The sequence below is a fragment of the Podarcis pityusensis genome, assembly GCF_964106645.2.
Source record: "Podarcis pityusensis genome assembly, chromosome: 11".
Taxonomy (NCBI): domain Eukaryota; kingdom Metazoa; phylum Chordata; class Lepidosauria; order Squamata; family Lacertidae; genus Podarcis; species Podarcis pityusensis.
In genome coordinates, this window is record NC_138036.1 from 17,409,478 (window position 1) to 17,435,833 (window position 26,356).

At 40.7% G+C, this 26,356-nt stretch overlaps 1 protein-coding gene across 2 annotated transcripts in view; it reads right to left on the reverse strand.

The window, feature by feature from the left end:
• Positions 1–26,356, reverse strand: part of NUP155 (nucleoporin 155) — a 35,631-nt gene that overhangs the window by 1,998 nt on the left and 7,277 nt on the right. The window contains exons 6-33 of one of the 2 annotated variants that reach the window (XM_080972291.1): positions 25,831–25,997; positions 24,102–24,207; positions 23,603–23,676; positions 22,948–23,039; positions 22,724–22,821; positions 21,681–21,833; positions 21,432–21,532; positions 20,385–20,555; positions 20,048–20,158; positions 19,020–19,114; positions 16,852–16,940; positions 15,809–15,871; positions 15,571–15,721; positions 15,247–15,313; positions 13,525–13,643; positions 12,702–12,805; positions 11,385–11,518; positions 10,169–10,360; positions 9,438–9,576; positions 8,109–8,244; positions 6,743–6,896; positions 5,732–5,836; positions 5,433–5,587; positions 3,758–3,887; positions 3,022–3,135; positions 2,121–2,241; positions 1,422–1,532; positions 34–170 (exon numbers count right to left, since the gene is read on the reverse strand). In XM_080972291.1, the coding sequence (XP_080828417.1) occupies positions 34–170; positions 1,422–1,532; positions 2,121–2,241; positions 3,022–3,135; positions 3,758–3,887; positions 5,433–5,587; positions 5,732–5,836; positions 6,743–6,896; positions 8,109–8,244; positions 9,438–9,576; positions 10,169–10,360; positions 11,385–11,518; positions 12,702–12,805; positions 13,525–13,643; positions 15,247–15,313; positions 15,571–15,721; positions 15,809–15,871; positions 16,852–16,940; positions 19,020–19,114; positions 20,048–20,158; positions 20,385–20,555; positions 21,432–21,532; positions 21,681–21,833; positions 22,724–22,821; positions 22,948–23,039; positions 23,603–23,676; positions 24,102–24,207; positions 25,831–25,997 (3,389 nt within the window). The other variant, XM_080972292.1, reaches the window with a different exon arrangement.

A 26,356-nucleotide genomic window follows, 5' to 3' on the forward strand; every position in this document is an offset into this window, starting at 1 on the left:
CAACAAGAAAATATGTTAAGTTTTTCCTCTTACCCGTGCTTTGAATAGATGATCATATACTTCAAGAAGTCTTGGTAGCGGCACACCAATTTCTTGCATTGTGTAAGTTACAAAACCCACATCCCAGTTCAAAGAACAAACTTGTTGTTCTAGATACTGCACTAAGAAATCTAAGGGGGGAAAATAGTGGCCAGTGAGATGCAAATCATTTGCTGCAAAGTTTAGTTGCTATTCTTTCTTTTATATGCCTGTGAATTCCTTCACTTAAGTCAACCTGACAGGAAATCTATTCAGTAGATGTTTTAAAAAACATGGACACAGTGCAATACAGGAAGTTCTGAAGAGACTGTTTGAGGACTCTGACCATTTGACTTCCTAGTTCACAACAACAACTAGTTCTAGTTCAGCGATAACCAAAGGCATTCTGCTCTTTTCAAGTTTGGCTTGAGAGAAATGACTGGGAAGGTGTTTGCCTCACTTCCATGTGATGACTATAGGCGAGGACAAAATCCCTGCTACCCTAGAGTTCAAGAAAAATGTGACCTATGCAAGTGCATACCCATTTCTGGGACCTATGGAGGCCATAAAGAAGAATGTGTATTTTCAATACTCAGGGTATGACTCAACTGCATATGAGGGCATTACCTCTAAATGGAAAATTGTGTGCACCTTCCACATACTTATAACATTGCTCCTGTGCTCCACATGGTCACTGCCTTCTAATTCTGTTCAGAGTAATTCAGATGTTGCTTTGAGCCTGGGTACATGCAGAATCTATTTGAAACTAATGGATATGCACAGAAGCCTCCTCACAATCAAAGCACATTCTTCCTTCTATTTTGCAGTCTTCTAAGAGCATTCAGTCAAATGCATATACAAGGTGCTTTTGGGAAGGCTCCGAGTGGAGTTTATATGTCTCAGGACAGGACTTGTGTGGAAGCTGCATCCTTCCATATACATCCTTTTTATTTCTATGCTGCCTTTTCATAGTTAAAGCCATGTTCAAGGCAACTTACAATATGAAAATAATTACATAATTACAAACATAGCAAAAGTAGTCTAAACAATAAAACAGCAAAAACACATCAAAATTGAACAATTTCCATATAAATAATAAGATCTAAAAGATAGAAATAAATTAATATAAATAACAACACCACCCCAAACCCCAGCCCAAGAGTCTTTTAAATCACACACATTCAGGCAAATTCTTAAGTAGGGCTTCTCCTCCCACCCACACTTTTAATAAATATTTTATATGGAATTTGATAGCTCAGCACTTGATAATACAGAAGGTACTGACTTTGATCTAACATAGACTCTTGGAAGAATTATTGGATTTATTTCCTGTTTGTTCTTTGTTTTATTCTGTTATTTTATTTTTTCAGTATCTCCAAATATCCTTAATTTGAATTATATACCTAATGGAAAATAGCGAGGCGTCCCAGCATAGATTTTGCCAAGCATTACCATCTTCAGGCTAAGAGCCTGCATTCTGTCAGGAGCACTCATAGTCACACTGTCACTCAGCGCTGAAATAGAAAAGACACTCTTTTAGAAGATCAATTAAACGCTTGCATTTATGTTATTTCCATTTTCAACATGCAGAACCAACTAAAAAAAATAATCATGTCAATTTACCCTCCTACAGGTGGGCTATGAATGAGTTTCCAGTTTCATAGGACTCCAGATGGTTTAAACAAAATATTCTGGTGATACAAATGATGCTCTCTCTAGGCTAAGAACACAGAAACCATGACACCAAGCTCTCTGGGAGAGTTGCTGAATGTTTACCGTTAATAATAAAAGAAGTAGGATGAAATGAACTCATAAATAAAACCTAGACCCTTCCTTTGCAAGGGTTTTGGGGTTTTTTTGCTAATTTTTTGCTAATGAATCTGACAGCCTGCTTGCTGAAGGTTAAGCTACTCCACCAAGTCTATGCAGATCATATTCTTGCTAATAAACAGTGGACTCCAACTTGCTTGGTGTGATTTACTTCCAGCTCACTCCTGCCAATTCCTTCCCACCCCGCAAACTGGACTGAAGAGCAACACAGAAGTGAGTCATTCCATAATGTTGTGTGCTTCTAGGCATCTCTTCTAAGTACTTGAACCTACCTTTATCAATTATTTCTTGCCAAAGTGTCTGCACTAAGATAGGATCCGAATGACCAGCGCAATGAATAATAGCCAGTTTACATTCTGAGAGTTTGAATGGATCAGCAAATTCCCCATAAAGCTGAAATTTAAAAAACAAGTTTGATCATTCACATAGATCAAATGCAGAATGAAGTAAAAATGGATTAATAGGCAGTTTACAGACATTAAACAAAATATTGAATAGCATAGGTAAAGGTACCCCTGCCCGTACGGGCCAGTCGTGACCGACTCTAGGGTTGCGCGCTCATCTCACTCAAGAGGCCGGGAGCCGGCGCCGTCCGAAGACACTTCCGGGTCACGTGGCCAGCGTGACGAAGCTGCTCTGGCGAGCCAGCACCAGTGCCGCACACGGAAACGCCGTTTACCTTCCCGCTATAAAGCGTTACCTATTTATCTACTTGCACTTAGGGGTGCTTTCGAACTGCTAGGTGGGCAGGAGCTGGGACCAAATGACGGGAGCTTACCCCGCTGTGGGGATTCGAACCACCGACCTTACGATCAGAAAGTCCTAGGCACTGAGGTTTTGCCCACAGCGCCACCCGCGTCCCACATTGAATAGCATACCTATACCCTAAATAATAAATAACAGATAGTGCATATTTCTTGTGGAGTTCCGTTATATATATGAGTGTTTTTCACACACAAGAGTGATGACTGCTAAAGACTGCACACAACATTGTATTATAAAAGAACTAAAATAATATGAAATATGTAAAATAAAACACTTTTTTAAAAAAACTGGTGAGGCAGAGCAATTTTTCTTGATTAAGTGGAAAAAATGGTTTGGGAGATATCAGATGAATTTTTTGCACAATACAGAGAAGCCTGGGAATGTTTGTTATTATTACTATAAGATCACCTTGCTAATTTCCATCAACTCGGAATCCAGCTGGGAAATGGCATCTTGTACTGAGGAATGATGAGAACACTGACGGAGTAATGCTTCCTGTATTTGAAACTGAATCCTTGCAACCTGGTTAAAAAATTACAATAGTCTTTAATTAAAAGCTCAGTGAACATCAGCAGCCACCTACAATTAGGTCCAACACAAAACATTTCACTTCTTACAATGACTACATATACACACAACACATATGGACTCCGAACTGTGCAATTCAAAATAGCTGACTAGGTCTATATAGGCAAAGTTACTCCTTCAGATTAACAGGATACCAATATGTTTGGGGCTTTATAAGTCAACAACTAAACCATAAACTAGGCCAGTAGCAAACTGGGAGCCATTTCAGCCACCGTGTTACACAATAACGATAGGTTGCTCGAGTTAGAATGAAGTCCTGTGCCGACACAGTTGAGGTGGCCTCATTATGATTGTTTATTTTAGCTACCTAAATACCACTTAGTTACCAAAGTTTCCAAGTGCTGCCCATAAACAGCACATAAACATATTAACAGATAAAATCAATTAATTATTAAAAACAGGAAGCTTATCTAAAATGCCTATTTTAATATTTTATTTCAGCTGTTGAAATCTCCCAGGAACACAGTTCTGGGTTCTCCTGCATCACCCCTGACCACCTCAACCAGCTTGGTCAGGGAGATCCATCAATGCCATCTAAATTAATTATCATACTTACTTCCATTTTCTCTTCCAATTCATGCAAAAATTCACCATCTGCAGCAATTGGTGAGATGGCTGTGGAACTCTTAGCACTCAAAATGGCACGCGCAATATATTCAAGACGCTGCTGAAGTGAGATCTCAGTGCTGTTAAATGACATAATGGTGTGACTAATATGGTAGCTTCCATGAGCAATTATCACAAGAATGTTAGCTGTTTTCAATATTTTAATCTAGTTCTTCAGTCTGTCTATTTCTCTGCAGTACGTTATTCTTTGTCTAACTGCTCTAACACCATTACTCCTGTATCTCCTCGCATCTTGCACCTTGGCCATTTCTTCTATACCATCTAGAAATACATAGAAACCAATAAAAATTCAGTTTTAGAAATGTAACATACAGATGCATGGTCTGATAACGTCAAAACTTATCAACTGCTATCCACAATAAATTTCCTCAATGCATGTAAATGCTTTTATGTTAGCAGCTACAGCAACATCCTATGCTACTGGAGTCCCCCACACTGTATGCCATGGAAAAAAATGCTTCCTTGTTGGTGTCTTAAGAAAACATTGCTACTTCTTTAAGGCTAGTTGAGATTATACCTTTGGCATGATCGGGAGTAAGTTTGAATCACTCTCCTCACCCATAGATAGCCAAAAGAATCTCCAGAGTGGGGCTGCAATCTCTCTTGCTCCTATTTCAGGTGGGGTGCTGAAAAAAGGTCATTCCCAGTATAGAAACAAGGTGATCTCTTCCTCCATTGGCAGAGGCTCAGGACCAGGGAAGAGAGGTTGCAGGCTGGATAGGAACCTTCCACAAGCCACATCTGGCCCATAGGCTGGAGCAGGCATAGTCAAACTTGGCCCTCCAGATGTTTTGGGACTACAACTCCCATCATCCCTAGCTAACAGGACCAGTGGTCAGGGATGATGGGAACTGTAGTCCCAAAACATCTGGAGAGCCGAGCTTGCCTATGCCTGGGCTGGAGAGTCTCCATCCCACTCTACATGCATACTCAGAAAAAGGTCTTATAAGTTCAAGGTGTGCCTAGGATTGCAGCCTGAACCCTAAGTAGAGTTCTCCACAACATGAATTGCATAATTAATTTTATCTTCATATACGTGATTGCATTCGAACAGAATTAAGCCCCTGATTTACCTGCAGATCCATTTCAAAGCTTTTAATTTGTGGATCCACCAGTCAAACACAGCTCACCAGCCAGCCATGTATGACGACTCATTGGGGGGTCAGTAATCTTGTTTTTGAGGCAAACTTGGGGATGCAATCACAGGAAGATTGTCAAACATGTTGAGCCCCCAATACCTGGTCAGTAGGCTTGTTCAGTTTGATCAGGCATGGCCAGACCTGGCCCTCAAGCTGTTTTGGGACTACAACTCCTACCATCCCTAGCTAATAGGACCAGTGGTCAGGGATGATGGGCATTGTAGTCCCAAAACAGCTGGAGGGCCAAGTTTGGCCATGCCTGAGTTTGATGGATCACAAGTTCTGTTCTACCTTAGTGTCATAAAGATTGCTCTGCAAAAATTATAACGTAAGTAAATAACTAAAGAAGACTGGAAGTACTTCAACCTACCCTGGGACCTTACAGTGAAGGCTGAGCAAGCAATCAATCAATCAATCAATCAATCAAAACATTAGATGCAATTACTGATAACAAGCTACCCTTACCTATGCATGTCTGCCAATTTTGCAAGTACTCTGGCCGCATTACTAAAACTTCCGTTTTTCTCAAAAAACCTCCACAGAAGATCCATATAGCGAACTTTGTTTTGATCAACTTTGGCCATACGTGCCAAATATGGCTCCAGAAAGGGAGAGTTTATCTGCAGGAATCAAGGGGGGAAATGTAAATTCCTATTAGCTTGCTAATGCAGTGTTTTATGAAATGTGACGATGAAGTTGTGTATCTTAAACACTGTACATTGTATTTATTTATCTTCATCAACTTGGTCTGTGACCTTACTTACTTGCAGCAGTTTATCTGACAGATCAGCTTGGACCAACCAGCTGTAAAGAGCAATACTAAAAAGTTCATCCGTAGAACGCTGGGCCAATTTTAGCATTTGTTCAAACTGCAATGAGAGAAGGGGAGGGAATTGAAAAAGATCTCTAACAGTATATCTTTATTACACTTTTAGTCCTACTAGGTGTTTCCTATGCACCAGTTTAAATTCCTCTAATGAATAATACAGGTGAAGGTTTTTATAATCTTTTAATATGCAACAACAGCTGCCAGGGTAATGATTGCTACTAAATGGAAGTCTCAGGACACACCAACAAAGGAAGAGTGGATTTGTAAATTAAATGAGTATATAGAATTGGCAAAATTAACTTCAATTATAAGATATCAATCAAATCAAAAGTTAAGAATGGAGTGGAAGTATTTCGAAGATTGTATGTCAAAATATTGTTCTAAAAATGACATGCTAAGAGGCTTAGAATAAAAATGTAGCAATAACAAAATCAATAAAGAAAGAAGGAAAAATCAGAATTCAACAAAAATATTTTATTATAGAATGCAAGGGGGAAAGGTAGAAAGAAATATAAAGAAGTTGAATTGCTGTGGAGGGGAGTAGAGGGTGGGTGGTGGGTTTTATAATTAGGTGTATAATTATGCAGCTGTTGTGATCTAGATATTATATTTTATGTGAGGGAATCATTGGGAATTTTGGTTATTATGTATATATGTTAAGTTTCAATAAAGATCTTTGAAAAAAATAATACAGATGAAGGTTGTTAAACTGTACTAACAGCTTCGCAATAAATTTACAGTAAGTTAGTAGTCTGGATCTGAAAAATCATACGTGTCCTGAAGGGAATTTTATCGAATAGCAGGCCCTTCCTGGGCCTACTCAAGGCCTTGCTTCAGCATAGCTAAAGCAGTTCTTTGAATCCTGGATATTAGATTTATGACAAGCTTACAAGTACTTCCTGGGCAAAGTTAATGGCAATTCAGTGTATGCCATGTTTTTTCTTACATGATGTCCTGCTTCTTCATTGCTTAGCATATTGGGATCTGATGTCAAGACAGGAGGACCAGGTTTTTTGGGCACGCTGGGAGACTGTGGAGCAGCTTTACTTTGATTGACTAACTCCTGGAGAGTGTCCGTGATGCACTTATAGCTGTTTAGCCTGCAGAAAAGTGGAAACCACAGGAAAATGACTCACAAGCAAAAACTTCCAAGCACCCACAGCAACAATTTATTGTCTTGCATATGCATGTTATTTTGTGCTAGATAGTAGAAGCTTTGATTCTTAGCATCACTTCCTAGATTGCCAGATGCTGGAATGGCTGTAGAAAATATGTAGGAATTCATTTGCAATTCAAAATAATTAGTGGATAAAGCAACATAAAGAAACGACCCACTCTGTCACTCTTCCTTGGTTACACATCTGCGGGGGCAGGGGGATGACAATGGTGAATCTTAAAAATTTGGACCCTTTCCATTTCTCAGGAAGGTAAAAAATAAACATCAGAGCTGGTCACTTTTTTCCATCTGTGCTCACAAATACAGTTTTTGTTGTATTTAAGGCTACAAAGCCTGGAGAGGGGAGTCCCAGTGCCTCAGGTTAAAGCCCAGCCCAGGTAGAGGGAACCTTAAGGCACTCTACTCCTCCTTTTGGCTACTTTATTTCCATAAATCCACAACCTCGGAAAACAACTGCTAACATCTCTGTCCTAAAACTCGCTTTGGGTTTCAGTAAAGCAAACAGTCTAATTTGTGAGCGCCTAAATGTTATCAAGCATCAGAACAACTTGGCCACAATAAGGAAATTTTGCCCATGGTGTGACTATTTTTCACCTGCCCATTTCGACTCTCTGGCACCCTATCTGCATAACCTAGCAATTCTAAAATACAGATGTGCCTTTACTCTCACAAGATTGAATGTATTGCCCTCGGCTGTATTTGAGGGACGATTCCAACAGATTCTACACGAAAAACGCTTATGTCCCTGTGGAGATGGCAGTACCGAATCGGTGGCGCATGCCCTTCTGGCTTTATAAAGACTTGAGGAATGAGATTATCACCCCTCTTTTAATGTCCATTCCGGGTCACCCAGCCACTGCCACAGTGTCCTTTCTCTTGGCAGATCAAGATGAGCAGGTGACAGCAAAGGCTGCAAGGTTTTTAGCTGGGCCAATTAGAATAAGATCCACTATTTGACTATTGATTCAAAACCTAAAATGTATTCTATATAAATGACTTTTTATTTTTATTTTTTGTATATCGTATTGTTGTTTTATTGCTATGGTCGATGGCTGGCGCAAATAAAGATTCATTCATTCATTCATTCATTCATTCTCTGCCCTGAAGAAAATTTCAATTGTAACCCAAAACTTGCCTTTCCTGGAAAGCCTGACATCCAACAACATCTTCCTCTGGTTCTCCATTTTTGTAATAATGGAGTCCAAGACCTTGGGGATCTTTCTTCTCTGCAGCCATGAGAGAAAGTTCTACCACACCCTCATAGAAACGTACTTGAGATTAAAAAGAAAAGAAAAATACATTAACAGAGATAAGAGTGAACATAATACTACCGAAATTGACAATATGAATACAACCTATTTCAAATTAGAAAATGTGAAGTCCTAATTCTAATTATCTGATGCTGTGGGCTGCAGGGGCATCTGTGCATCTACCCACATTCTGAAAACTACATATGTCCCTCTGTGAAGCCCGGAAAAATAGGTTTTCTCAATTTTTCGGTATTTTCTGCAAGGACAGTATAATTCGAACAAATGCAAAACCACGAGTACTGTGTGATTAGTTTCCGAAACCCTCAATTCACGTATTAAGTGTTACACAAATGATATCAGATTTCTCAAATGATAAAATATGCCTGATGCACACAAACATAAAAATTACAGGGAATCTGAATTTTATTTGAAGGTTGAGGAGGAAATGGTGTCTGGTCATGAAGCCAAACACAAGTCACAGTTACCCTGCTTGCAACTTCATTCTTCCAGGAAAGAGACAGGAGTTAAGGAGTGGGAGAGGGTGAAACGCAGACATCAGGTTGGTTTGGAGTAGCCAAAGTTGGCAGCAGGAGCACACTCTCGCTCCGTGGTTCCTATCTCTTCCTCTTATTTTAAAAAATCTGTTCTGCAAAAAGCAGGAGACCTGCATCTGTTCGCTGCAGAGGCAGAAGAAAGAATAGTTTCAGAGAAGACATGGGAAGGTGCCTCCAGTTGCAAGGACCCAGCCAGTCTTTCTTCGGAAGAGCCTGTCTCCTGGTGAACAGCGCAGAAAGCACATCAGCGTTCTGGGCCACTGGGTGGCAGCAGATAGGGAAAAATATGTGTTCTTTAGTGTTGTATTGCATTTTTTTCTAACTGTGATGTATGTGCACCACTTCCTATACTGTTTAATACTGATATTCCTGTAGCAGTTGGTCTGCAGAGAGAAAGATAAGTTGATCAGCAGACCCACTGAAATTATGCTCCTAAATCATGTCCCTTTCTTTCAATGGGTGGGATTCAACTAAGTTATACTCAGAGTACACCCACTGAAATTAAAGAACATGACTAAGCTAGGTCCATTACTTTCAGTGGGTCTACTCTGAGTAAAACCTAGCTTAATACCACCCACTGGGTCTACTCTGAGGATGACTTAACACTGGAAACAACACTATATTCATAAAGTTAAAAGTTCAGTGATGCTTGTAACTCACCTTGCCTATACTGTGCACAGACATTGGCAAGATCTACCTGTGTGCTAATCTGTTGATATTCTTTCAATGACTCCCTTAGCATCTTCTCTTTTTCAGATTTGTTCTGAACTTGTCGGGACCGCTGAAGTAGTTCATTTGCCTAGTAAGACACAAGTATAGATCAAAGTCTGCATTCTTCATTTGAACTGCACACATTGAACATTCAGTGGGAAGCCAAGGCCTATATCAGCTTTGCACTGCATGTTGATTTACCGAGATGGAGGTTGAAGCATCCCTCACACTTAACGAAGTCAATAAATTATTCTACTTCCTGGCCAGAAGTGATATTTTTTGTCTAGGAAATTATTCTTGTGCTAAGCTGTCCCCTTATCCTTCTACAGATCGTAACACTCATCTTTCAATTATTTTCTTAAAATGATTGCAGTAGTTTAATATTAAATATTTTCCAGTGACAACTGATAAATTTTAACACTTCTATATGCATATTATTCTGAATAAAAAAATTCCTTCCTGTAGCACCAATTTTTTTATTTCGACTATGGCAGACCAACACGGCTACCCATCTGTAACTGGAACCATATTATTCTGAGCGCAGCATGACAGAATGCAATTCTCATATTATATTGCCCTCACTAGATGCAGAAATAGCATGCTAATGCTAATGCACACACACAACCGAACAAAAAACCCCTACACCCTTACTTCTTCTCATATTGGTTACTATACCATACCTTGGAACAGATAGCATCATCTGTGCTGTAGAGCAGTGGGCAGATGTCTTGTAAATGTGAACTAATCCCATCAACAGCAGCATGGTCTCTGATGTAACAGTTGATGAGGGATGCAATAAGGGCTCCAGTTAGCTCTCTATCTCTAATTACCAAGTCTCTGAAAGTAGTCACCTTCAGGTGTTCCTGAAGCTCCTATGGAAAAAGCACATCCCCAATTTTAAATGCTTTTTTCTTGTTTAAATTTCGTAAGAGAGAAATCCTGCTGCATTTACATTACAACAAACCATCAAGGACAGCATAATTTACAGCACACATTATCTTTTTTAAAAATATGCATAAGATTAAAATAACTTTGATAATGTCAGCAGAGAAGGGCACAACCTGCAAACCACCCTCTACATCAGCGTGAAACTCTGTTTTAATAAACCAATATAAGAACTTGCATCATAATTAAAATTGATTTTGGTACTTTGCAGGTTGCCCTTTAAAATAGTGAGGCACTCTGAAATATTTAAAAGACTGCAAAATCACTAAGTGATACCTATTGTCCAGAAGATCCCAATGTTCTGCTTTGAACAATAAAACTCCTATGTCTTCCAGGTCAAGAAGCAAGGAGTGATCAAAGGCTGATCGATCGCCAAATATTTGTGGAATAGTTTATCTGCATTGTAATATTGCAAACAGTTTTGCCTAACAATTTAACTTGGACGGTACTGGTTCAATAAAGCTCAAAAGGAAGGTTTGGACAATTAATGATTGGGAGTTGCTGCGCCATTAAACTTCAGGTAACAGACTTGGACAACATCCCGAATTGGAATGGAGTCAGAGGAAGCTGCGCTGATAAAAAGACAGTTGGAAAAATATATACTAACAAAGCTGTATTCGATGGGTGAAAGTACATGACGTTTGACATGATTGAGAATCGTGGACTCAGGGACGGAGAATTATAAAGTGTCAAAATCGAGATGTGGAAAATATGGAAACAACAAGGAGAGGCAGGACTGAAATGTAGAGATATGCTTCAGAGATCCAGACTGTGGGGAGCTCTGAAAAATTAATAACTATAATTTGGACTATAATTTGGTCTTTTTTATTTTAGATTTTTATTTTAATTGGAGTATTGTGACTGGATATATTAATTGGATGTTTTTTATTGGAAAATCAATAAAAATGGTTTAAAAATAAAAGAAGAAGCAAGGAGTGCGGTGGCACATACCTTCTGAAGTTCACCCACGACAATGTTGAACTGATGCTCACAAAGAAGCTTCCACAGTGCCAAAGCCTGGCAGGTTTTCCGAACAAGTTGCTGGATGCCTTGAAGGGAGGCCTTCTCTGCTAATTGTGCCTCCGCTGTAAAAGTGAAACGAACACTGCTAAATTATAACTTATTTCTATCCCCCGAACATGTCACACACACAAGGGTGAATGTGTCAAGTAACAGATGCTTTCACAAAATGTTTTCAAGCACTAGAAACAAAGAACTACAGTGGTGCCCCGCAAGACGAATGCCTCGCAAGACGGAAAACCCGCTAGACGAAAGGGTTTTCTGTTTTGGAGGTGCTTCGCAAAACGAATTTCCTATGTGCTTGCTTCGCAAGACGAAAATGTCTTGCGAGTTCCTGCGGGGTTTTTTTCCTTCCCACCCCCTTTTCCCAAGCCGCTAAACCGCTTATCAGCTGATGGCTAAGCCGCTTAACAGCTGATCGCTAAGCCGCTTAACAGCTGATCGCTAAGCTGCTTATCAGCTGGTCGTTAAGCCGCTTATCAGCTGATCTTTAAGCCGCTTAACAGCTGATCGCTAAGCCGCTTATCAGCTGATCCGCTAAGCCCGCTAAGCCGCTAATACTGTAGCGCTAATCCGCTAATGGGCTTGCTTCGCAAGATGAAAAAACCCGCAAGACGAAGAGACTCGCGGAACGGATTCTTTTCGTCTTGCGAGGCACCACTGTATGTGGCATGAAGGGATCGTTGGCTTACCCAATTCTAACACTTCTCTGCTAGGTAGGATTCACCAGGTTTAAGCAATCCCTAATATGGTAATGCAGTCATAGTAAATAACAAGATGAAAGATGAAAAAAATATTTTTTAATAATTCCAGTGGCACCTTGAAGATCAACTAAATATAAGCTTTCAAAGGATGAGCTTTTGTGTGTAATACACGCTTTGTCAGATACTTTGAAGCAGAGGTTGCTTCAACCTTCTAACTGTTGATGACTGTTATGGCAGTTGGTTCCACAGGGAAGGGCAAGGGATTTTTAAAGGGACAGATGACCAAAATTAGCTTTAGTATGTATAATGGGACATGAATCCAATATCTCTATTCAGATCAGGTCTCTCCATAGTTTTTAGTTTAGTAATGAGTTGTAATTCAGCAACTTCTCTTTCAAGTTGCTATTTCTATTTCTAGCCTCTCAAACAGTCTCAAAATATTCACTGTTTACTATTAAAGCTAGAAAGAAATTGTCCCCATGTAGTTTTCTTCAAAGATACATGCTAAAGAAGAGAGAAAAGAAAAAAAGAGCTATTTATCTACCATGAAACTTTCTCTGGAGCTCTTGCTGCAGTTGCTGAGAACTTCCACCATCGGACCGCATGAATCCGAGTAATCGCTGCTGCAGGTTAGCTGAGGTGGCAAAGCTTTTTCATGAAAAACAAGGAAAAAACGTATACACGGTATAAATAGGGTATGGTGTGCTTGGGGCCGTCGCATGCCAAATATACAGTAGTAAAAACTGGTTTAGATAGCAGAAGCTGTTTAATATGTTAACAGTGAACTCAGATTTACCATCCTTTTAAGCATCCTTCAAAGCCCCTTAAGTCTGGTTATCTTAATTTTGTCTGGGAAAGGCCATCTAATAAGAAGACTTAGGGACAGGTAGGGCAAACGAGTTCTGCTTAGCATTTGCTGACCTTGAGTCTCCCATAGGGCTGTTAGGCCTAAATTAAAGTGCTCTGGGAGTTATTAGGAAGCTAGTCTAGACCAGGAGTCTGGCATAAGTCAGTTTAGTACCTATGGCCTGAGGATTGGCAGGTTAATGCAGTCCCTTTTTGGTCCCACAAAGTCCTCATTTGTAGATTCTGATTAAACTGTAAAAGTGCTGGTAGTTCACAGAAGAAATATGGTTGCTCCAGAAGCAATATGTGTCTGAAAACTGGCCTAAGCTGTATTTTGTAAGCTGCTATAGAGACCTATCAAGTTGGATAATAAATCTGCTATAAAGACCACAAATATTCATGCATAAATATTGGAGATACATATGTTTTCTAAGGGAACAGCTCAAACTTTCATACCAGTTATCTGTACAACACAACTGTCAGCCACCAATGCTTGTTTTCCTCAACACCCTTAATCTTACCTGGGATTTCTAAGGGATCCTATTGCTGCAAATTGTGAATTCCTATCCAAAAATTCCTGCAGCCCTTTTAATTCTTGTAGTACAGTTTCTAACACTTGTGGTGGAACACTGCTTTCAACCTAAACAAGAAAGAGGTTAACCGAAATGAACATATTTGAAACTAACCAATTTTAACTTATTCTAAATTTCTGTTCTTGGAGGTTTCTGGGTAACCAGGAAAAGTCACTGTTAGGAAATGTTGCTTTGCAAAACCTTTTGAGCTGGAGTCAGACAGGGGAAGAAGGGAAGACCACAAGTTTCTCCTTTCCCCTGTGCATGAAAAGAAAACTGCAGAGGAAGCCACTACTTACGAGGGAGATGGGGGATAAAAAGGCAACCTTTTAGTTGCTGCTGAACCAATTCTGTGCAGCTCTGGACAAGCTGAGAAAGCTCTTTGCTGTGATGATCAGGAAGAGCTGGTGTTGGGCCTGAATCTCCCTTTATGGTGTAACTTCCTGATACCAGCCTTGCCTAGTTACTAGTTACACTTCCCAATCATCAAGACTGCCCTATTCCAGAACCTCCAGAGAAACACACCTGACAACAGGTAAACAGAATCCAGATCTATGTTTACACAAGTAACTGCTTTTCTAAGCTTACACATTGTGAAGAATCAAGAGATTAACTTTCAAGCTGGTCCTTTCTCCAAAAATTGGGTTTCGTAGTAATGGGTTTTTGTTTTGAGATCACCAAGAGGGAGAATTCAAATTTGCAACCACCACCACCTTGAAGTGGAAAACCTATCACTTGATTCTGCAAAATTAAGCTACTAATATTTTTGGGAGAGGGATGGTTGAACCCTTCTATATGACAAGCTGTTTTTCTATCTGAAGAGAATTTGGGCGAGGAGTAGAATTCAAAGATGAAACTTGCTATTCATCTTTATCAGGGGTTGGCAAAGTTTTTGTGGCTTGGGTCTGTTCACTGTCCCGCAGACACAGCAGTGGGCCGGAGTGCGCGCATGCACACATGCGCAACCGCTATTTCCGGCACTCCTTCCAGCGCGGAGGAGGCATGCGCAGCTTCCCATTGGCTGCAGGAGCTTCCTGCAGCCAATGGGAAGCCGGCCAGCGTCGCGGAAGGCGGTCCCTGTTCTGCTCTGCACCGGTTTAGCACAGCGCACAGGAGCCGACTGAGCGGGCGGCGGGGTTCCATGGGCCAGTCAGACCCCTATGGGCCACTTGTAGCCCATGGGCCTTAGGTTGCTGACCCCTGATCTTTATTATCATCAGCATTTGAGTTTAAAGGCTTGCACTTACTATGCATATATTACTCGCCTGGCCCCCCCCCCCAAAGCTCTGAATACGCCTATACTAAGAATGGCACAACAGTGAAGTGATGGGTTTGGATCTGGCACCCACTGTTATCAAAGAAGATCAAAGGTTACAGTCATCTCCGCTGATTCATGCTGGTACAAAGTTCCAGCCAAACCTATTAAACCCGATGATTACAGGGACAAACATGTTCTTCCCTTCTAAATCCATCTTCCTGAAAGGAAGAAAATAATAATAATACGGTTCTTATGCAGTGTGGTGCTTTGTGATGGCACACTGACCAATAGTCACCATGTTGATTTCCTTCATATATAGACATCAACACCAGTATTAACCCCCAAACTACCAACTACCCTTAGAAACGTCATATAAGATTCCAAAACAGCCATTAATACTCATCAGTACTTACAGCTACAACTTCTCGATTGCCACTCTTGAAAACTCTCTCCACAACTATACTTCCATCCCAAATGTTTCTGGAAAGCAAGAAAATACAGTTTTGAAGTTTCATGTAATCAGCACATGATGACACTGGAAGCTTCTGCTTCCCTTTTAAGTTTAACCACAGCTTAGTGTGCTGTGAAACCCTAAACCGTGATTAATCTTATCCATATTTAGTGGAAGCATACCAACACCATTTGAAGTTGGCTGTTTCCACCAACCACAGTTAAGATAAACTTCATTTTGTCAGGTTATAACAACATGTATCCTCACCTTTCCATAAATAACTTACCCTATGATCCGAGAGAAATATATGCAGATACCATTGTGCTTTCCAGAAAACACTATCTCAGGGCACATTATGCCACTAAGAGAAGCACTGGGTTGAGACATATGACTGCTTGAAGTGAACACTGGAGTTGACATGGTTGGAGGATGCAAACCTGGAACATAAACTCAATTTTTTAAAAAAGACAGAAGCAAGATTATAAGTATTAGAGAAATATATTTAAATAATTAAAAGGAAATACCTTGGGCTGGTGTTGCCAAAAAGCTTGGATTAGGGTAGGGGCTACTAGCAGACATAGGAGAACCTAATATAAGAAGAGCAATGCATACTATAAAGCAACCATAAAGCAATAATACACAGCCCAACAAGAAAACAGGAACCCACCAATAGCATACAAATTGATCCAACAGCCCCCTCAAGCACACAAACAAAACTCATTGCGGTCAACTATAGGCAACCATCCGCACCCTACCCCCCCCATGTCTATCTCACCACCCACAAAAACCAATAAATGAACAGAAGTAGAACTGACCCACGTGATGCTAACGAAAAACCCTTATGCATACACTATGTAGAAGAATGAGTTTACTATCCCCCTTCTCCCCTCCCCCAACTTTATACTGTCCATAACGAGTCTCACATCAAATATGAATGATCTGTAGACAGTATTCTGTGAACTGAAAGAAGAGATGCTGTATGTACTTTTGTAACCCAAGAAAATCTTAATAAAAACAATTTTTAAAAAGCAATAATCAGAGCACAGCTTTAAGAGATTACAATATAAAACCAGGGAGTTTGAGGCAGGGAGAAGGGATCATTTTTATTCAGTAATTGTCTGCCATCCACAGTTTGCTATGAGATGCCACTGGCAGAGATGGCTTACAGTTCAAGACATATTGAAAGAATTTAGAGGGACGGGCATATCTTTGCATCAGGCATGGGAAAGGGTGAAGGAAAGAGGGTGAAGGAAAAAGAAAATTAGTTCCCCCCCTCAAATCTTCATTTATTTCAACGCTTACATATTGTAGATATAAAATATGAAGGTTTATGTTGCTAAATTGATCTGTATACTAAAACAGTTCAAAGTACTGCCAATTTCCTCTTCTTTCAGCATGGGAAGGGCATTTGTACAGTAAGTATAAATGCACTTCTGAATCATGAACTCAACAGTAGTGAATGACTACTAAAGCTACACGAGTGGCTGCAAGTGGATGGAATGTTTTTGCAAAATAAAAGGTAAAAAAACCCTCTTGCCTAAAAGTACTGACTATATTTGCTGCTTACCAGGTGGAACAGGAGATCCCAGTGCGTACCCAACATTACTTGGAGGCGGCAGGGTGGATGGAAATCGCATCTGTGTTTCACCACCATATCTGAGATTCACAAAATTAAAACAACTGTATCAACGCTGCAATCAGTTCTCAGATTATTTTTAAGCAGTCAAACAGTCAATAAATACTTCTTTAGGTGGTTGAATTGTGAAGCATATGTAAAAAATAGCTTGTCCACTGTTTAATGTTATGTCTAAACCCTATAATGGTGTGTCAAGGGGACCCTCTGGCCCATGGGCCAAATTAGTAAGGTAAAGGGACCCCTGACCATTAGGTCCAGTCATGGCCAACTCTGGGGTTGTGGCGCTCATCTCGCTTTATTGGCCGAGGGAGCCGGCGTACAGCTTCCGGGTCATGTGGCCAGCATGACTAAGCTGCTTCTGGCGAACCAGAGCTGCACACGGAAACGCCGTTTAACTTCCCGCTGGAGTGGTACCTATTTATCTATTTGCACTTTGACATGCTTTCGAACTGCTAGGTTGGCAGGAGCAGGGACCAAGCAACAGGAGCTCACCCCGTCATGGGGATTCGAACCACCGACCTTCTGATCGGCAAGTCCTAGGCTCTGTGGTTTAACCCACAGCGTCACCCACGTCCCTTATGGGCCAAATTAGGACTGCCAAAACAGTTTTTCCTTAACCATGCCCACCTGCCCCACAGCTAACCATCAGGTGTGAAACAGGACAAAAGGGTGGCAGCAAAGGAACAACTGGAAGTTTAAAGTGTGCTTTCAAGTGCTCTTTGGCAAGCAGCACTCAATCAAGCCCTGCTGGGATTGGCTGCACTAGGGAGCTCCCCATGTGTAGATCAGCTGGTGAATGCTGATAACAAGCCCCCTTGAAACTTTTAGTTCCTGCCATAATAACCCTGCTAATAAGCCCTAGCTCCATTCCACATGCTGCTGTGCCAGAGCCTTGCTGTTCATGACATCTGAACTAGGGTTTGTGGTTTGCTTCCATCAAAGAAACCACATGAAGTAAGCCATGAACGAACCTTGGTTACTATTTATAAACCATTAGGCTGGCTTTGGGTGTCACAACAAATCAGACCCTGACATAGGAGCCAACTCCTAGGGGCCATGAGGGCTTTGGCCCCCACAAAGTTGATGGGCATTGCGATTAAAATGGTGTATGTGAACTGTGTCATGTGATCAATTATGCAGGGTGGGGTAAGCCCTGGGCCCCACAATATTTCATTCAAGTTGGCACCCCTGAACCCTGACTTTGTTTTACAGTCGGACAGCAGCAGAAGTGGAGCAAGAACTTCTCAGCAGTGTGCATTAGCATTTTGTGGGTTCATGCTAAACAAAAGTTTGTTTTTACCTACAGTTTAATGTGACACGCAGATTGGGCCTCTGTGGCTAACCTTAAAAGGTAAAGGGACCCCTGACCATTAGGTCGAGTCGTGATCGACTCTGGGGTTGCGGCGCTCATCTCGCTTTATTGGCCGAGGGAGCTGGCGTACAGCTTCCGGGTCATGTGGCCAGCATGACTAAGCCGCTTCTGGTGAACCAGAGCAGCGCATGGAAATGCTGTTTACCTTCCCGCCGGAGCGGTACCTATTTATCTACTTGCACTTTGATGTGCTTTCGAACTGCTAGGTTGGCAGGAGCAGGGACCGAGCAATGGGAGCTCACCCCGTTGCGGGGATTCAAACCGCCGACCTTCTGATCAGCAAGTCCTAGGCTCTGTGGTTTAACCCACAGTGCCACCCGCGTCCCTGTGGCTAACCTTAGCTATGGTTTATTAAAGCAAGTCAGTTTCATAAACCATGGTTTGAAGTTGGCTTGTTTTATTAAACAAGGCCACTGTGTGCCTACTAATTAAATATGAAAAATGTAATTTCAACACAAATTAGAACTAAGATGCTGCTTTCCCTAAACTATTTTTCTCAAGAGTGAGGTACAAAGAGGCATGATCATATCTTAAATCTATAATGACAAAATGAAACATAGCACAATAGTTACTGAGAAGCAGGAATCAGCTATGAAACTTTATGCAATGCTTAGTTTTAACAGTTCATATGTTCCAACCAGAGTCCAGCACAACCCTTTTACTGCTGGGATACCATAGATTTTTAAAGTATAATCTCTTGGCATAATGCAGATATGAATAATTTTACCTGAAAAATGCTCGAGTGGCCCAAACAGATACTTCTCTATCACAAGCAGCAGAAGAACAGGCAAGTATTAGGCAAGTAGCACAAGCCTGCTCTTCCTGTAAGAACCATCATTAAAAAATATCAGTAAAAATGACAGAACAATCTTGGTGCAGTTTTAATGAAATGAGGAGCAAGGGGACTAAAGGGTAACTTGTCTATTTAGAAGGAAGTCCTACTGACACCAATGGGGTCCATATAAGGGTGTAAATAACTGCAGCCAGTAACATGGTGTTGCTACCAGATGTTAGGTATATATCTAGAAGTCATCACTATAGTGGAGAAGCATGCTGAACAGGTACATTTTTAACTGCCTTACTTGTCCAACACAATTAATAACACACTTACAGAATCTATTAAGATAAAATAGGGTGATGGCCACTAATCAAGACAGTGTCAAAACAAACGAACAAACAAAAACATAATGGAGGCTAACTATTAACCACTGATAAAGGTAAAGGGACCCCTGAACATTAGGTCCAGTCGTGGCCGACTCTGGGGTTGTGGCGCTCATCTTGCTTTATTGGCTGAGGGAGCTGGCGTACAGCTTCCGGGTCATGTGGCCAGCATGACTAAGCCGCTTCTGGTGAACCAGAGCACTGCACGGAAACGCTGTTTACCTTCCCACCGGAGCGGTACCTATTTATCTACTTGCACTTTGACGTGCTTTCAAACTGCTAGGTTGGCAGGAGCACGGACCGAGCAACGGGAGCTCACCCCGTCACAGGGATTCAAACCGCCGACCTTCTGATCGGCAAGTCCTAGGCTCTGTGGTTTAACCCACAACGCCACCCGCGTCCCTTATTAGCCACTGAGAGACACCTAAATTGAGTCTCAGATGCTCCCCCCCCCCCCCCAGTTTCTTACATAGCCAGCAAGGGATCACTATCACTATCATAACCTGCTTATGAGCTCCCCACTGCTAGAGGTTGCATGTTGAACCCCTAGTTCTATCTCTGGCCTAATATAGGAAGGAAAAGTTAAATTCTCACCGGGTGCAGTTTGAAAAATCTTTCAATCTCTTCTCCATCACCTCCTGCATTGCACACAAAAAGATGTCGCAGCTGATCTACTGGTCTGAGTTTATGAAACATAAAACTCCCCTAAAGAAAAACAGAACATTTCTTATTTATTTAATGGTGATTTCTATAGCATTTTTATTGGCCAAAATAATTTACACTTCTTACACCTTGTTCATCTTTATGACAGCCCTATAAGGAAAGTCATTAATAATTATATTTTACAAAAATGGAGAACGGTTTATAAAGAAGTGGCATGCTATTTTTATTTTATTTTATTTTATTTTAAGCAATGAGTTGTACTACAAACCTGTGCCGAAAGGAGAACAAATTTCTTTGGCGGTAGCATATGCTGTTGTACAACTACAGGATAGTCAGTTATGGGAATTAGATCTTTATTCAAAGGTGTTACTATCTTCTGAGCTTTGTGATCATCTATCGCAGAAAGAGCCCAAGAATGTCCATCCACATGTGTCTTTGTCTGAAATAAGAAAGTAAAGAGTAAAAAAATTATAAAAGAGTAACTTGCTTTCCAATCATATGCTTCAGCTATAACAATATTATTGTACCTCTGCCTGCAGCTGAGGAAGCTAGTTGTCCTCCTATCTTTCCAGCTGCCAATTATAATTCTATCCTTCACAGCCTCTGCAGTATTACTGTACCATAGCTGGATCAGGATGTAAAAATATAAAGGTAAGCTAAAGGTCCTCTGGACGGTTAAGTCCAGTCAAAGGCGACTATGGGGTTGTGGTGCTCATCTCGTTTTCAGGCTGAGGGAGCCGGTGTTTGTCCACAGACAACTTTCTGGGTCATGTGCCCAGCATGACTAAACCGCCTCTGGCACAACGGAACACCGTGACAAAAACCAGAGCACACTGAAACACTGTTTACCTTCCCGCCACAGAGGTACCTATTTATCTACTTGCACTGCATGCTTTTGAACTGCTAAGTTGTCAGGAGCTGGGACAAAGCAACAGGAGCTCACTTTGTTGTGGGGATTCGAACTGCCAACCTTCCGATCGGCAAGCCCAAGAGGCTCAGTGGTTTAGATCATAGCGCCATCCATGTCCCGGAATCAGGATGTACTTCCCACCAGGCAATTAAATCTATGGCTTCATCCCCCCCCCCCAAATAATTCTAAGTCAGTATCAGAAAGGTGAAAAGCTGGTCACAACTCGTGATATGGCCTTGCAACAAGAAGCAGTAAGGTGTCAAAAGGAGAAGTATCAGAAGTAGAAAACTTTTGAACTCTTACACAGATTTATGAAGAGAGAATAAAGAAATCTAGGTAGGTAAACTATCATCTCTCACAACAGCTATTACTTTCAAAATAACCTAGCAAAATATAAAGAATTACCTGTGTTTCCATCATTGGCTTTTGGAAAGGAAAAGAATCATGATTAACACACCACAATATATCATTATCCTCATTTTCTGAAGCAGCCATTAGCAGAACACCTGAAAATATAATAATAATTTATTAAGAAATGCTGAATCTGAAACCTAAAATCGAGTCTTATGATTCATCACTTTCTATAGGACAAAATAGCCTAAATTGGACAAAGGTCTCTTAAATTACTGATAAAAATTCATCTCCAGAAATTACCTTTGCTATAAAGAGCTTGGTGCACCTTTGATGGCTTTTCCACATTAGAAGCAGCAGAAAATCCTGGAGGCAGGCGGATGTGAACCAACGTTAATGTTGAAGGACGTGAAAAAGGATGCTTGAATGGGCATGTACTAAAATACATCCGTACACCTAAGAAAAAAGCACAAGATACTCCATTAACAGTATAAACGTATTTCATAAAAGGGTTGCAGTACAATCCCATACCTGTCTACTCAGTGCTTTTTTTTCTAGAAACCATGAAGTTGTTACAGTAAGTGCCACACTTTTTAACAACAACAAAAAAGAAGTGCCGTACTGCATGACCTTCAAAACCCCCTGAAAAGCATTGTGTCTACTTCAAAATTAGTCCCATCAAGTTGAATGGGGCTTGCTTCCAGTTAACAGTTTTGGATCATGGCATTAATGAGTCTGAAGTATTCTGTTCAGATACGGAACTATTGAACAGCAACAACACAGACTGCTTCATTTCCCCCATTTAAAGGCAATGGTATGAATGATAATAGAAACCTGGTTATTTCTAATTGATCCGCACATTTTAATTCCTCTTCACCCACTGCTTCTTGATCCCTTTAGGATTACTAGGATACTATGATGCAGTGATCCTATACCCTATTGGCCCCCTTCTTTGCCTATCTTCTTCCTTTCAGTACCCTGCTGCTAGTTAGTTTCTTCCAGTTTGCAGGCACTCTACTCTCTAGGTCAGTTCAGATTCTAGACTGGGTGGAGATACTAACTGGGTTGTGATACTACCCACTTTCCCACCAACAGGTTATCCATGCCTCCCTTCTACCATGCACCAGAAATGATTGCACGAATCAAGCTATTCTACATAGAGGCCACCACATGCAGTGCCTGTCTTATGTAGCACATTATGTTCCTGACGTTATGTTATATATAACAGAGGGGAGGGACATGTACCTGCTCATTCATCATGTGAGCAGGCTTGCCACCCAGTAAGTTTTTGAACCAGGGCATAGACATGGTACTTAGCGTTATAGAAAAGGATACTGAATTCTTACCTGCATGAGTGATTGCCAATAACTGGCAATCAATGGATTCAGAATTTTCAATCACTGCTATCTGAACAATAGGCTTAAACACAGAACGGTCTATGGTCCTAAAAGAAAACCAAGATATAAGCTTGTGTACATGCAAGATCTTTTTACCATGTAAACAAAATGATCTAATAATAAGAGATTAAAGTCAGCTCCCCAAGCATAATACCTTAATGTAGATATTTTACCTGGCAATCTTTCCAGCTGCAGCCACAATAGCATTCTGAGAAACAGAAGCAACCCTCACCATCCCTTGACCATCTGGACCTAAATCATAAACCTGTAATTTAATTATATTGCTTTTAGTGGGTTTACTATGAATTCACTTAACATTATTCTCTTCTGCAATGCCTACCGCAAATACGTCAGGAGGCAAGTTAGTTCTGAAATGAAAGATGGCAGCTGCACTGCATTCCAAGGTGAGTAGTTCATTGGACAGAAACACAAGAGAATCTTCTTTTATTGAATGCAGGTGGGATGCTGGAATAATGGATAGAGTGCAAAGCCATAAAAACAAATAGGGGAGGTGAAAGGATGCAGAACGAAGGAACTTGTAGTACATTTGCATAATGAACAGGAAACAATCCTGCATGAAAGTTGCTATCATCAGGCACAGGACTGACAGCTCAAAGGAAGAGGATAACTTTATGTTGGGCAGGTGGGACAAAGAATAAGTGCGCAAAGTACAGACAATGGTAGGCAACTACACGCTGAAAAATGTATTTGCAAGGCTGGATTAGAACTCTGTTATACAGTAAGTTCCCATCAATGTAATGAAGTTAGTACTGATGTGAACCTAAATTTGTGAATAACAGGGGAAACAGAATGTATCAAAAGGCATACCTGTATCACACCTTTATCAGAGCGTGTGTATAAGATGTTTCGGGAGTTGTCAATGGCAATTTGAACAATGGGATCTGCAATTTGAGAATAAAAACCCAGAATCAACTGCTTAAAGTCTGTCAACATTTGGTATTGAGAAATAGAGACTTTCATTCATAATGTCCAGAAGATATCAGTGGACTATCAAAACATATTTACATATTTTTTTTCTTACCTAAGCACTTCAAATAACAAATTTCAAACCTAAGACTAGCCGAATTACCCAAGTCTCTTAAGAGCATGTTTCTATTGTATTTGCATTGGTTAAACTGCTTTAGCAATAAAAGGCAGTAATTTAGTAGCACAAATCTTGAAAGAAAGCAATCAACCTAATGATTCATTTATGTAAATGAAACATTTAAGTGAGCTAGAGGTGCCAGACATTTGTAACATATTATCAAACACAAATACATCTGGGTTTTAATATTGGTATTTTAAACATGGATTTTACATCCCTTACCATCTTCTGAGAATGTGAACTGGAGCAATGATGGAACAAGGAAAGAAAGGGTGCTCTTTGAATGATTGATCTTCCTACAACGCTGGCTAAACCAGCCAGCCTCAGCCTACAAAAATAAAACAACACTAGAATTAGATAATTATGCAAACCCATAGAATACTTTACTTGACCCATCTAATTATCAATGAATTCCCAACATTATTATGCAGCCTAACTAGTCCTGGCCCCCAGATCATTGCAGATAAACAGTGTGCTCTACTCCAGCACCAGCAGTCTGTACTATGAAAGAGAAGTCATTTTATAAAGTTCCATTGTAAAAGTTCCAAATCCTCAAGAGTTTATAACTCCATATTTTTCTCTCACTTTGACTGGACCCCAATCTTACATAAGAACAGTAAATCTGCTTTATATCACAGAGTAAGCCAGCATAACATTACTGTACATCAGATTCACTAGCGCATGTGTTGATGTGCCAGCTCTAAGCACATGTGTGTTGATGAAGCAGGTATGAGACTTGACCTTTTGATTGCTGGCAGAATTCAAGAAGGAAGCTTGGTCTTTTGAGAACTAGCCAGTTTGTGGCCTCTTTGATGCAGGCCATAGAATAAACTCAACAGTATTGAGTTATTGTCTGCCACTAACAAAAATACTTAAACATCAGATGGTTCTTTGCTAGGATTCTTAAGATCATTGAAGATGACTCAGATTCAGTACATTCTTTGCAATGAACAAGAATATTTATTAAGTTAGCAGGAGTTCCAGACTAATATTTATGCACTAAGAAACTCACTACTCTTTCAAATAAATGAAGCAATATAGAAGAGAAAGAAGTGAGGCATCAAGAGCAATGTACCGTATTTTTCGCTCTATAACACGCACCCGACCATAACACGCACATAGTTTTTACAGGAGGAAAACAAGAAAAAAAATATTCTAAACGAAACAGTGGATGTATGATTTTTGTGGTTCATGCTGTGGCCACAGACATGTGATCTGACGGTGAGTTTGGGGTAGCCCAATGCAACAATCCTCAGGATCCATGTGGATCCATGCTTTGTAACCACGTTTTTGCACCACTGCGGCCCCAGGCAACAGTGGGTGCATGATTTTTTTGGTGCAAGCTGTAGCCATGGGCATGCTATATGATCTGATGGTGAATTTGGGAATACCCAGTGCAAAAATCCTGAGGATCCATGTGGATCCGTGCTTTGTAACCACGTTTTAAGTGGGGAGGGAAGGAAAAACACAGAAGGGACAAGGAACACGCATGGGGTGGGTGGAGAAGGATGCTGTTAATAATGCAGAAGAGGGGTATAAGAGGAGAAGGCTCCTCTCCTCTCCTGCTTTGCTCCTTTAAAGGCTCTGCTTCTCTCCCTCCTCCCTGGCTCGCTGAAAAAAACAGCTCTGGACTCGTGTAAGCGGCTCCTCTCCTCTCCCGCTTTGCTCCTTTAAAGCAAGCAGGCTCTCTGTCCCTCTCTCCTCCCCACTCAACCGCTCTTCTCCCGCTTTGCTGTTTCAAAGCGAGCCATGGAGGAGGGAAGGAAGGGGAACCATGGATCCTCTGCTCACGACTGCAGCAGATCCCCCCGCCATCCGTAGGCATTCGCTCCATAACACGCACAGACATTTCCCCTTACTTTCTAGGAGGAAAAAAGTGAGTGTTATGATGCAAAAAATACGGTACTTTCCATCCATCCCCCAGTATCCATCTCTAGCAGATTTCACTTGCCTGATAAGCAATTTCATACAAACAACCATCTTTGCCAGCCAAGAAGATACGCCCATTTTCAGAAGAAGTTATTGTCAGCAGATAGGTGTTATCGGTAGGCAGTGAGTAGAGCGGGTCTGGAAGAAGCTGCATTCCACCAGACATGCTATCATTGAGGGATCCAGAACCTGATAATATATATACATATGTTATTTTATTTGTTGACTACTTCAACTAAAATGATTTCAAGAAATAAGGAAGACCTAACATTGAGTTTGTATATCATGAACTCTTAAGTGCTATTTTCTAAAAGTTGATAGGATTGGCGCCTTAGTAGCAAACCTAACTCCTCAGAATAAATAAGATTGAGCCAAAACTCTCTTATGTTGAAAAACACAGTTCTTAAGAGTTAAAATTTCATTTCACTTGAGTTATCAAACATCCTTAATTCACAATGCCAATTCTTTTCCTATTTATACTATTAAAAGTATACACTCCAGATACAACAAAGTAGTAAATTTTCTAAAAACACGTTATCTTGAGCATG